Below are 13,801 nucleotides of genomic sequence, written 5' to 3'. Positions count from 1 at the left end.
CGATTGGCCCATACAGAATACTTTCTTCTCAAAAGCCCTGCGATTAGTCCTTATATAATAATTGGTTCGCCCGTTAATTGCAGTGAATAAGGCTTGATTTGGAATGTATTTTCTTCGTGAAATTCATAATAATGATAATTAGTCTTTTTTTCTCCTTCTCTCAAGGCAAGTAGTGGTCAATTTTTATCTTCCCTACAGTAGCAATACTTTCGAAGTTCTGGATTCGTGTTCAGGACACAGTCGCTTTGGTGTCCATACTTGTTAATTCTACTGATGTCTGAAGTAACAGTCATGGAGTCGTTTCCGAGCTTTTCCGTGATATGAACAGTCGCTTCAAACAGTGCCAGTCCCGGCGTGGTCTCTACTGTGATCTGTACATCTCTATACGTGATGCCGTTTTGGTTATCTGGTTCAGCCGCCTCGGCATGGGTCACGTTTACAATCGACAGTTGGTGGCACAGACTCATGTAGGGCTTGATGAGGGCGTTGATGTGTGCAACCAAGAACTTGGCAACCTTCGTGGCGACACTGCCCTCTGGCGGAATAGATTTCCACTGCAGACAGGCGCACCAATGCGTCTCAATCCCCGCGTCTTGACAAGTCCGGTTGGCGGGGATTTTTGTGAAGAGACTGATCGCCCGAGGTAGACCGTTAGGCGCCGGTAGGTGCGGATCTTTGTGTCCTATAACGTCAGCTAACGTAGCGTACATGTCAAATGGTGTGGTCAACCTGTCCGAATTTTGCTGCAATGTTTTCAAGACTTTCGGGTGGTTGCGTTTGATGCTATCCGGGAGTACAATAGACATAAAAGGCAGTCTTTCCTCTATTTTCCCCTGTAATGTTTCCCTCATGTTTCCATACCTTGGACCGTGATCACTAAAGACGACCATAATAGTGTTGTTCAAATGCCCCTCCTCGTACAGACCTGAGAGTAGGTTCAATAGATCCTGCTGTACCAGTTCGATGATATTCAGGTCATCGTGGCTGATCTGAGTGAGAAAAGTGAACCCAAACCGTGGCCGGGAACTCTCGTACGCCAGGTGAAACTCCTTCAGGTAGTCAAACATCATAACGTGCTTTGGGACGGACCCGTAGCAAAATGTGGGCCCTTCGTCTATTTTGTGCCAAAATGGCCGCATGTAGTGGTCCGTGGGTTGTTCTTTGAATCCGTTTAAACGTAGGTTAAACGCGGCAAAACCGGGCATGTCTTCTGCGAACTGGGTGGCGTATCCTTTCTTTTTGTACTGTTTCCAGATAAGCGGGTACGCGTCAACAAATTGTGAATTCTTCGTGTTTCTTTTGACGTTCGGTAGCTCTGCCTCCGTGTGGCCTGTGAGGATAGGTATGAATGCACCTGCGGTCGCGTCGCCTACTATGTTATATCCTCGAAGCACAACGGCGCCCATTTCTTTTGTCAAATAGTCGTAAACCTTCGGCAATTTCCGCATGAAATTTAAACAAGATGTCGAGTCGAAACCGAGCATCAACACACTGACGTCTTGAAAGGGGTTCGGGCTCATTTTTAAAACGGGGCGACTCTGTGGTACCAGTAAGTTTGGGTTTGGATAGATGTGAGAGACATACCTTTCAAACTCTCCACACTTCACTCTAAAGAAGTCGGTCGTGACGTTAAAATTCAGCCGAACAGAATCACTCGTGTCCACAACCCTCTCCTCTACTTTGTTTTTGAATACAGCCTCCTCGTCGTCGATTCTGTGGAAGGACCAAAGTTGGCACTTGTCGAACTCCGGGGCTATGTGTTTGTGAACTTTGACCATGTCGACTGTGACCACGCCATCTTGTATGGTGAACACGTCGTCGCGACCAGTGCAGGTGAAGCGGTTGATATCGTGGAACCAGTGCGCTATTTCAGGACGGTTTAACTCTAGATGTGGTTGCTTGCAGACGACTGTTTCCAATTCAGTGGTTGGTGCCACCATATCATCCCGTTTCCACTCTTCGAACGAGTAAACTACTCCTTTAGTGATGACGTTAGTGCGTATATTTAGACCTATGAGATACTGGATATACACCAACACCCCTAAAAGAAAGACTATGGCTATGCACAGTCCTCGTGTAACGTTCTTCAGTCGGCGTCGGTTGACATGTGTAGACTGTAGCACGTTGTACGCCATAGTTTTTACATACGCGACTCTATAGTGGGCAAATGCTGAGATGTCAAATATTTTCGTACCTGTGTAACTCTTGGACCATTCTCTGCGGGCCGACTTTGGAGTGTTTCAGTCGCAGATTTTTTTTTGTCTGGCACTCGATCTGGTTAGCCTGTCTTTCTGATACTTCGTGGTGAATAATTGAAATCCCTACCGTGCGCTGAGCGGGAGGCTGGACGGGCGGACACACTATCACCGCCGGAGAGATCAGGTAGCCACAACGGTCTGTTTCACCGGGCTCGTATTGGGGTTACTCACCTTCTGTGTTCCCAGATCTTTGCCCTTTTGTTCCCGTCTCATGTTTGTACAACGGCAGGTGATTTGTTCGTCAGAGTACAAAGAGCAAAACGTGCGCGTGGAGGCCGAGGGTACTATGATCTCCAAGCAGATGTAAGGATCGGCTCATTCTCATTGTCCGGATCCGAGGCTTTTTGCAATATTTATATTTCAATCATAAAACTTGGTATGCCTGAAATATATTGTTTTCCCTCGTGTATCTTCTTCTCCCTCTCCTTCTACTCCAATTTCTTAATTTTTTGGGGTGGACGGGGGGGTAGGGGGGTTAATGACATGACATTTGGCATCATCATTTTCTTTTAGATACAAGGCAGTCTATTAGAATTGTTTTATTTGGCTATTTCAGGCAAAAAAATGTACATTTTGGGATCTGAAGCCCTGGTATTAAATCCGAATGACCTGCAATTTTGTATGGGGATACCTTTCGCACATGTCCCTAGAACGCCATTCACACCTTTGACACACACCACTTCAAAATGGAGTAACATAGGGCTTTTTGGCTATTCTCTTGTTTATTTTTATATATCTAGATCGGAGTTCTAGAGCAGACTGTAAGAGACTTAGAATTAGGGAACCACCCAGACAAGCTGAATTTGAATGATGAAATGCTGAATGATGAAATTTTTTTTTATAAACAATGTTTTCTAAAGAATATGTAGCTACATTTGAGGTGGGCACTGTGGATACTATCCCCATGATTAAGTGTCTGACCTGCTTGTAGGATGTTAGAGTCAATTTGAGTCTACAAGACGGAGAAGAAATGAACTAATTCTAACAAGATGTTTTCAGTGTTGTCCTTACTTCATGTTCAAAGGAATGTACACATTGTCATGAAAGCTTTAAGAATATGTCATCTTTCTTCAACGAGTCTGTTTCAAGGCCAAGAGATAGCTGAAGATAGATAAAATGTGGGACGGAAAGGAAAATAAAGTTCTTTACACAACTCTTCCAAGTGTTCTCTTCGTCGTCCGTTCTTTATATACAAAATAAGAAGAAAAACTCAACGTTACTTTGGACCCCCCCCCCACATATAATGTTTACCTCGTAAATTAATTAGCAACGGCCGTGGGTCAAATATTTCATTAGTGTTTGTGTGTGTGTGTAAATCACTTAACATATTAAAACGAATGAATAAATTTTAGTTGTTTTTTCCATTACGTAATATGCTTCATTAATTCAGTAATTTTTGCAGACAAACGTTTGTTTCATGCATTGATATTTCATTTCGTTAGTACCAAACATAGCACACCCAACCTTCCTGTCACACTGACACAGTTAAAAAATCAAATCATACATCCGCATTGAACCATAGTAGTTCTTTTTATTGTGTGAATAGCCAAAAAGCGCAAACTCTTAAGCAGTCTTAACAATGTTAACAACAGTATCAATGACAGACAACAGATATAACAGTGACGTTTCATTGTTACAGTCTTTATTGTTACAGTGGTTTCAAACTGTTTCATTCACGAGTTTCCCATCTCCAGGATACATTACAAAAACAGGGGTCTAAACCTCATTTGTATAGGAAGGCATCGGAATGATCATGTTGACGTGAAACAGCTTGTTTTTCAGTGTGTTTGAGGTGTTGGGGCATTTTATGATCAGCATTAATTAAATTACTATGGGTCGAATCTGACAACAGATAGAGAATGAAGTTTTTGTGTTATTTTCAACATGGAACATGTGGTTTGTAACATTACAGCATCAGTATAGCGTTACCACTACAACGTTACAAACCACATATTCATGCTCTATCTGTTGTCAGATTCAACCCAGAGTAATGTAGTTAACGTTGAGCATAAAATGCCACAACACCTCAAAACACATTGAAAAACAAGCTGTTTCACGTCAACAGGATCATTCCGATGCCTTCCTGTCCTATGCAAATAAGGTTTAGCAATGCATTCTGGGGATGGGAAACTCGTGAATTGTTACAGTCCTGATTATTACAATGGTTTTAAACTGTTTCATTGTTTGTTCTCATCAAGGTAACTTGAGATGATTCTGTCATCAGGAGGACATTGTGTGCCTTGTGAAAAGGCATGAAAGTATATAAGACGTGCCAAAGTCTACAACTGGAAACTGAAGTGTGACATCTATGTTACTGTTTCATAACATTCTATTTTCCCGTGTAGAATAAACTTGTTAGAAAAAATGTTGATCTAAATGATCAAAAACCAATGCTATATCTCCAGGTCTTAAGTTTTTCTAGTTAATTTTACCGCGGATGGTCGGAGCCGTTGTACAGTAGTGGTGAGAGTCCCGCCTGTCGCCTATGGACGTCCTGAAAAAAAAACCGAGCCGAATTATAAGGGATAAAAAATGATTTGGTTCGCCAAATGATGGTCTGCCACCTTATCCAGATATGTACTTATTAATAAGCTGTGCTATGATTACTGGATGAAATGGCTTCATGAAATAGAGCGGATACAGTAAGTACCTGGTGCAGCCTGGCATATAAAGTGATACCGCATGTGGCAGTTTTCGTTGCCCCACTTGTCTTTCTGGGATGGCCTTGAGGAGTAAGAGACGCAAGCTTCCCTGGCGGCGCCCCAACCGGGGCGCGGTTGTCCCGGAGCCCAGGAGCTGTACGGCCCAAGTGCAGAACCGTCCACCCACTCAAACCTTGTCCATTTGCGCCGATCGTGCAGGCCGATCCAGAAGTTCGAGTGTTCGCTCACGAACTTGTACAGGGAGATGAGGAAGGCGTCGGTCTCAGCGTCTCGGGGCATGGCGAGGGTGCCGCCGTCTGCACGACAGGCTGCCGCCGCTTCGTTGAAGGCCTTCATTTTGTTAAAGGCCTTGTAGCAGATTCCTCGCCACATTGTGTAACCTTTTGGACACGATGCTGGAAAAGAAGTTTTGTATCAAAAACAGGCCAAATATGGATCTTGTTGAAAATCATGACCTACATGCAACATATACAGTTTAACACTGTTTTTAAAAGGCATAATACACCCAGCCTCCCAACATAGATACCGGTGCCTCGCATTAAGTGTTTTTAAGCTAATGGTGGTGGAAAGAAGACAATCAGAATGAGTCAACATAACAGCTGAAAACCAATTTACTAAAAGTCTGTCCAATTTTGTGTAGACCCTGCTCCAAGGTGGCGATCCGGCTGCGCTCGTTGTCCAGTTCGCGCTTCAAGGCGTCAACAGCAGTGGACAGTTGGCGTAAGTTGTCATGGTCGCGCTTCAAGTCGTCAACAGTGATGGACAGTCGGCGCATGTCGTATTGGTCGCGTTGTTTCATGGCGTCTTGGTCGCGTTTCAAGGCGCCTTGGTCGCGTTTCAAGGCGTCTTGGTCACGTTTTAAGGCGTCTTGGTTGCGTTTCAAGGCGTCTTGGTCGCGTTTCAAGGCGTCTTGGTCGCGTTTCAAGGCATCCTGGTCGCGTTTTAAGGCGTCTTGGTCGCTTTTCAAGGCTTTAACAGTGGCGGGCAGTTGGCGCAGGTCATCCAGGTGACGTTTCAAGGCACCTCGGGGTGCTTCACTATCCAGGATCAGTGCTGGGGTAGAATAGACAGGGTTTTAGTTAGCTGCGACAATACGTTAACTAAAACTCTGCAGGAGGTTATGTATGTGTGTTTGGAAAGCATAACTTGAGATCTTGTGGATAGTTGTGCATGTTATTTAAAAGATAGGAAGGTTCGAGAAGATAATTTGGCAAATATATGATCTTGGAGCTCTTGTTTGGTCTCTTTAGAATTTCACTGATTGAGGAAATTACTGTATCACAGATAAAAACAGACATTGAAATATGTAGATTTTACCATTGTGCAATTTTATAGTCAAAAGTTCGGATCTCAGAGATTGCCCCATTGTGTAACCTTCGAGACACGATGCTGGAAAACAAGTTTTGTGTGAAAAACAGGCCAAATATGTATCATGTTGAAAATCATGACATACATGCAACATATACAGTTCAACACTGTTTTTAAAGGGCAAAATACACCCAGCCTCCAAACATAGATACCGGTGCCTCGCATTAAGTGTTTTTAAGCTAATGGTGGTGGAAAATAGACCATCGGAATGAGTCAACATAACAGCTGAAAAACAATTTTACTTAAAGCATGTCCAATTTTGTGACGAGTGGTTGACAGTCGGCGCATGTCGTGTTGGACGCGGTGTTTCAAGGCGTCTTGGTCGCGTTTCTCAACAGTGGTGGCCATGGACAGTCGGCGCTTGTCACGTTTCAAGACGCCTTGGGGTGCTTCACTATCCAGGATCCCTGCTGGGGTAGAACAGACAGGGTTTCAGTTAGCTGCGACAATACGTTAACTAAACCTCTGCAGCACGCTGCTCGTGTATGTGTTCTAGTGTTTTGTTCATAATGAGAAGATGTGGATAGTTGTGCATGATATTTAGCAGATGGGAAGGTTCGAGAAGATACTTTGGCAAATGTATCATCTTGGAGCTCTTGTTTGGTCGACCGGTCTCTTTTGAATTGTACTGATTGAGGAAATTACTGTATCACAGATAAACAAACATTCAACTATATATAGATTTTACTATTGTGCAATTTTCATAGTTTCAATTTTTGGATCTCGGATCCTTAAAAATTCGGATTCGGATCCTTAAAAATACACCCCCCCCCACACACACACACACAAATAAAAGGTGTGGAAATGTATTTGACTAAAACAGGCAAAAAAGTGAGAGTGGGTTTAAATTTTACTGCTGTTACATTCCTCTTGGAATACCGGGAACCTCAATAATAAATAATAATATTGTGTTATAATACCAGGTCAAGCACGAGCGGTCGCCAAATTGATTTTAACTGGAACTTTCAGGGATGCATGCAGCATTCCCTGCTTTTGTATGATTTTGTTGATTGAATAAACTGTATAAACTTAAAACCCGGGCGCCGGCGAGAAAAATACATCACGTCACGTGTGCCGATCTGTGCATTACTTGTTCAGAAGAAGGTGGTTATCCGATGCAAACAGAGATTTTCAATCATTTTTTTTATTCTAGAAGGACTGAAAGTCACAATGACTCGACATAGCTCTATCATCAGTGAGTCGTAGTGTCCATACTCAAACGGGGGCGAACCCACCATTACAGCTAGGGGCGTACCAGCCAGGGACCCGCCAGGATCGCCCCTGGACCCCGCCAATCAAGCTGCGAAGTGTAAGAGCCGGTCGGAACCCTATGACACAGCGCACGGGTAAAGACGGGAGACTGACCGGGCATCAGAGGGGTGCCTAACAGAAACCGGCCATCAAATGGACCAAAAGTTTGTGAATTTAAAATAGGAGCCGCCTCAGCGCCTCGACAGGGAGCCGTAAAGGCCCTGACAGCCGGCGCACGCACGGCTTCATGACGCCGGCCGGCGTCTACACCGAGAACATGCCGAGCACGCCACGTTGGAAATGTTGCTCCAGCTTAAGGCTCGTTCTCATTGAATTTTACAGAATACAGGTAACGGTCGCGGAGGTTACAACATCATCTCCCTTTGGCTTTTTTTCTCCAACAAGATCTACAGCTTTTAGCTTCATCTTTTATGAGCGGTGGCAACAAACACGGCATACTTATTACACGACATTAATAGTATCAGTAGAAGAAATGTGTGCTCCCTGTTACCTAGATAATTTTCACAGGTTTATACCTGTACTGGGTGGTAGTATGCAGCTCTATATGTCCCAGGGTTCATAGCATCTCATTTTGAGTGTTGAGAGACTTAGTCTTAGTGTACAAAGTTGAATTGCATATTCAAGTAATTCTCTGTCCTACCTTTGTTGAAGTAATCCTTATGTCCTACCTTTGCTGCTGGGCTTTCCTTCACTCAGCATTGCCTTGATGGTGTCGTGGATGTGAGACAGGGGCGGTTCTTCTGCCTGTTCTTGGAACTTCTTGGCCTCCGCGGCCCCCTGGCCAGCCTCCGCGGTCCCCTGACCAGCCTCCGCGGCCCCCCAACTTGCCAGCCTCCGCTACCCCCTGGCCAGCCACCGCGACGACCACAGTCAGCAGGACAGGCAGTATAATCACGCTTAGCACACCCATGGTTACACTACCTTCTGTAGCTGGTGCTAAGGCTTTAGATAACTGCTACACTGTACAGGATGCGGACTGCAGTGTCCTCTTACTGCTGTAACACACTGACTTCTCACCACTCTTACATGAGTTAAAGAAGTCGTCTAGAAGTGGTCCTCGGGGCACAATCTTGCCGGGCTTTTAAAGAAAGGCTTCATTAACTTCATTATTGTTTTCAATTTTCCCACCAGAAATCCCATTTCTGCCTATCAGTAACCTTGTTTTCGGTCGTTCTTGTGACTTGAACTTAATATATACATGTGTAAGCCCCTAATTCTTGCTACATTTCTTTAATTCAATTCTTAAAATTAGGTTGCCAAAGTCTGTTCAATAGGGTACGTACAGACCACCCACGTGTATATGAAAATGCCACAGAGATTTTGAGTGTTGATGTGGATGTATTCCTGATCTCGATCATTGTACAGTCAAACCTGTAGAAATATTCACCTCTATCTTCGCGAGGATCACCTGGCCGTGGCCACTTTTTGTAGTGGTTCCTTATTACTTTCACCAAGAATTTATTTTCTTTGGAGGCGTTCGTGTATGTGTTTGTCTGTCTGTCTGTTAAGACGATAACTCGAGAAGGTTTATGTGGATTGTCTTGATATTTAGTATGTACGTAGGTCTTGATGAGACCTCGAAATGATTAGCTTTCTTACCCTCTGGCGGCTTGTTATGCTACTTCACCAGTACTCCCGGTTTTTATATCTCGTGATTTAGACAAGCTACGGTGACAACATTTAGATGGTGGGTAGCTCTTGTGCTAATCAAGAAGTGACGCGTGTTTGGGCTTCCTGGCAGCTTGTTTTTTTACCCAACTATTCCAAGTGTTCTCTTCGTCGTCTGTTTTTTATGTAAAATAAGAAAAAAACCTCAACGTTGCTTTGGACCCCTCCCCCCCCACATACACACACAATAACTCTAGTTACAACTGACATCATAATGTTTACCTCCTAAATTAATGCTTTTGCTTCAAATATTTAATCAGTTCTGTGTGTGTGTGTGTGTGTGAAATTAACTTAACATATTAAAAAGAATGAATGAATTTTTGTTGTTTTTTCCATTGCGTAATATGTCTCATTAATTATTCTGAGTTGCATATATGTACTTTTGACAATTTGAGTTGACTTTGTGCACTTTTGACTCTTATGTACCGATTATGGTATGTTCAACGTTATATTAAGTTCTTTATTTGATGTTTCCAATCTGACCTTTTGACTCAAACTTGGATTTATGTTTATATGATTTCTGTACCTATGTTTATGTTTACGTTTGTGTTTTGGTGTCTTATAAGCCTATATGGGCTGGGCGACAAAAGTCGCAAGACACGTAAATAAAAATTAATCAATTTATTCATTCATCCATTCATTTATTCATATTCAGGGTTGAAGTAATTTTTGCGTGTAGTGACAAACGTTTGTTTCATGCATGTATGTTTCATTTCGTTAGTACCAAACACAACACACCCAACCTTCCTGTCACACTGACACAGTTAAAAAATCATACTTCCGCATTGAACCATAATAGTTCCTATTTATTGCAGAAATAGCCAAAAAGCGCAAAATCCCAAACAGTCTTAACAACGTTAACGACAGTATCAATGACAGACAACAGATATAACAGTGGTATTAAATTGTTACATTGTTACAGTCTTTATTGTTACAGTGGTTTCAAACTGTTTCATTCACGAGCTTTCCATCCCCAGGATGCATTGCAAAAACAGGGGACTAAACCTCATTTGCATAGGAAGGCATCGGAATGATCCTGTTAACGTGAAACAGCTTGTTTTCCAGAGTGTTTTGAGGTGTTGGGGCATTTTATTGTCAACATTAATTAAATTTAATACTATGGGTCTAATCTGACAACAAATAGAGAATTAAGTTTTTGTGTTCTTTTCAACATGGAACATGTGGTTTGTAACGTTACAGCATCAGTATAGCGTTACCACTGTAACGTTACAAACCACGAATTTAAAAAATCATTCATTATTTGTTGTCAAATTCAACCCATAGTAATTTAGTTAACGTCGAGCATTAAATGCCCAACACTTCAAAACACAGTGAAAAGCAAGCTGTTTCACGTCAACAGGATCATTCCGATGCCTTCCTGTCCTATGCAAATGAGGTTTAGACCCCTGCTTTCGAAATGCATTCTGGGGATGTGAAACTCGTGAATTGTTACAGTCCTGATTATTACAGTGGTTTTAAACTGTTTCATTGTTTGTTCTCATCAAGGTAACTTGAGATGTTTCTGTCATCAGAAGGACATTGTGTGCCTTGTTTAAATGTATGAAAGTATTCAAGACGTGCCAACGTCTACAACTGGAAACTGAAATGTGACATCCATGTTACTGTTTCATAACATTTTATTTTCCCGTGTAGAATAAACTACAGGAAAAAATGTTGATCTAAACCAATGCTTTAATTCCCGGTCTTAAGTTTTTCTAGTTAGCTTTACTGCGGATGGTCGGAGAGCCGTTGTACAGTAGTGATGAGAGTCCCGCCTGTCGCCTATGGACGTTCTGGAAAAAAGGAGCAGAAATTAAATGGGATGAAAAATGATTTAGTTCGCCAAATGATGGTCCGTCGCCTTATCCAGATAATAAGTTGTGCAACTATTGATGAATGAAATGACTTCATAAAATAGTGCGGATACAAGAAGTACCTGGTGCAGCCTGGCATATGAAGTAATACAGCATGAAGCATTGTTGGTCGTCCCACTTGTCTTTTTCGTGTGGCATTGAGGAGTAACAGACGCAATCTTGCATTCCGAAAAAGTTGTTCGGTTCTTCCGGACCCCAGGAGCTGTACGACCCAAGTGGAGACCCGTCCACCCACTCAAACCTTCCCTCTTCGCGCTGATCGTGCAGGCCGATCCAGAAGTTCCAGTGATCGCTCACGGACTTGTACAGGGAGATGAGGAAGGCGTCGGTCTCAGCGTCTCGGGGCATGGCGAGGGTGCCGCTGTCTGCACGACAGGCTGCCGCCGCTTCGCTGTAGGTCTTCATTTTGTTGAAGGCCTTGTAGCAGACTTCACGCCACATTGTGTAACCTTCAGGGCAAGATACTGGAAAACAAGTTTTGTATCAAAAACAGGCCAAATATGGATCATGTTCAAAATGATAACATACATGCAACATAAGCAGGTAAACTGTGTTTAAAATGCGAAATGCACCCACCCTCTTCGAATACCGGTAACCAGATTAATACATAGTAGTACATGTATAATGACATCGCCAGGTCCCTTACAACAGGTGTTTTGAAGTTTGGGGAACACTGCACGTGCAAATCTGAATATTTATCCCATTTATTTAGTACAGGAAAATATTTCACTGTAAAAAAAACGTGCTAATCGATATTATGTGGATAAGTGTATATAATTTGTTCGTCCCATTTTTTTCACCTTAGGCCATGTTGATTTGATTATGTGGATGACATCCTCCGGGAACACCAAAATTGATGCGCGCGTGCGAATAAAAAAAAGTTTTGCAAAAAAAAAAGAGTTGTTTTTATTATGAAATCTACGTGGTCATGAGGGTTGAACAAATGGGACAGAATATGGTTTAGCCAATAATCTAGTCTTCAAGTTCATTTCTTTACAATTTCGTCTTTTTTCGTTTGATTTTGGCATTCTACGACAATGGTATGGTTTTTTTTGTAACTTACGGTATATTTTTGCTCATTTTGCAACTGTTTTGTACGATTTACAGTATGGTTGAAACCTTTTTTTTTAAACGGCCGAAAATTCATGCGCGCGCGGATGTCATCCATATAATCAAAGCAACATGGCCTTATGTGCCACCAAAATCGTGGCCAGTATGGTAAATTAACGGCATAGCTCCCCTGTTATCTCATTGATTTATCAGAAAGAGAATTTAATGGGATAACAGGGGTGCTATCCCATTAATTTACCATATAGAGAACCATATAGCAAAGTTTTTGGTGGTATAATTGGATAGACCTTTCTACATATAGCTATCCTGTTTTTAAAGACAATTTTTTCAGTACTAAATATATTGGACAAATAACCAAAGCTGCATGTGCAGCCCCTGTTTCTCCTAGTGGGTCAGTTAATCCTCGCTGTTAGTGAGTCGAGCTTCAATCATGATGTTTAATCTCTGACTTAAGCTGTAGTCACATGTGAAACGGGGCCTGCTAGGCATGTTCTCGGTGTAGATGCCGGCCGGCGTCATGAAGCCGAGCGTGCGCCGGCTGTTAGGGTCACAATTAAATGTTCCTTTACGGCTCCTCCGGTTTCTGTTAGGGACCCGTCCGGTGCCCGGTCAGTCTCCTGTCTTGACCCGTGCGGGATGCGGTAGGGTGCACGTGCTGACTGGTTCTTGAATTCCGGCAGGGCTGCTACAGGGTCCCTGGCGGAGTCCAAGGGTGATCCTAGCGAGTCCCTGGCTGGTACGCCCCTGGCTGGTATGGTGGGTTCGCCACTATTCAAAATGCACAGACCCGTTTGTGGTCATTATGACTCACTGATGATGGAGCTATGTCGAGAACATCACAATACCCTCTATAACCACCATCTTCTAAACAATTAAAGCACAGATCAGCACACGTGACGTCATAATCTTGGACAGCTGCCTGTGCGGCCGCCTGGCGGGACCCGGCGGCTAGGTTACGGCTTGGTCCGGTGAAGTTACGACGTTGCATCGACGTACCTTGCCGGACGGGGTTCGAAGTCTACACTAAGAACTTGCCGAGCAGGCCCCGTTGGAAATGTGACTCCAGCTTAAGGCTCGTTCTCATTGAATTTTACAGAATACAGGTAACGGTCGCGGAGGTTACAACATCATCTCCCTTTGGCTTTTTTTCTCCAACAAGATCTACAGTTTTTAGCTTCATCTTTTATGAGCGGTGGCAACAAACACGACCTACTTAATACACAGCACACATTAATAGTATCAGTAGAAGAAATCTGTGCTCCCTGTTACCTAGATAATTTTCACAGGTTTATACCTGTACTGGGTAGTGGTATGCAGCTCAATTTGTCCCAGGGTTCATAGCATCTCATTTTGAGTGTTGAGAGACTTAGTCTTAGTGTACAAAGTGTAAGTTGAATGGCATATTCAAGTAATTCTTCTGTCCTACCTTTGTTGAAGTAATCCTTATGTCCTACCTTTGCTGTTGGGTTTTCCTTCACTCAGCATTGCCTTGATGGTGTCGGGGATGTGAGACAGGGACGGTTCTTCTGCCTGTTCTTGGAACTTCTTGGCCTCCGCGGCCCCCTGGCCAGCATCCGCGGCCCCCAGTTTGCCAGCCTTCGCGGCCCCCTGACCAGCCTCCGTGGCG

The 13,801-nt window shown here is 43.3% G+C and overlaps 2 protein-coding genes across 2 annotated transcripts; both read right to left on the bottom strand.

Annotated features, from left to right (window-relative positions):
- Positions 1–157: 157 nt before the first annotated feature.
- On the bottom strand, positions 158–2,192 carry LOC109485101. The gene has a single exon (XM_019788535.1). It carries the CDS (start codon positions 2,133–2,135, stop codon positions 177–179), a length of 1,959 nt encoding a protein of 652 aa, XP_019644094.1. The 5' UTR covers positions 2,136–2,192; the 3' UTR covers positions 158–176.
- A 2,687-nt stretch (positions 2,193–4,879) lies between these two features.
- On the bottom strand, positions 4,880–11,559 carry LOC109485100 (C-type lectin-like). The gene is made up of 2 exons (XM_019788534.1): positions 11,166–11,559; positions 4,880–5,316 (listed from the first exon to the last, which is right to left on the bottom strand). Exons 1-2 carry the CDS (start codon positions 11,542–11,544, stop codon positions 4,880–4,882), a joined length of 816 nt encoding a protein of 271 aa, XP_019644093.1. The 5' UTR covers positions 11,545–11,559.
- Between the last annotated feature and the right edge of the window lie 2,242 nt (positions 11,560–13,801).

This window comes from Branchiostoma belcheri, unplaced genomic scaffold (genome assembly GCF_001625305.1).
Source record: "Branchiostoma belcheri isolate BF01 breed outbred unplaced genomic scaffold, Haploidv18h27 scaffold720, whole genome shotgun sequence".
Classification (NCBI taxonomy): Eukaryota; Metazoa; Chordata; class Leptocardii; order Amphioxiformes; family Branchiostomatidae; genus Branchiostoma; species Branchiostoma belcheri.
This window is presented reverse-complemented; position numbering and strand designations above follow the sequence as displayed.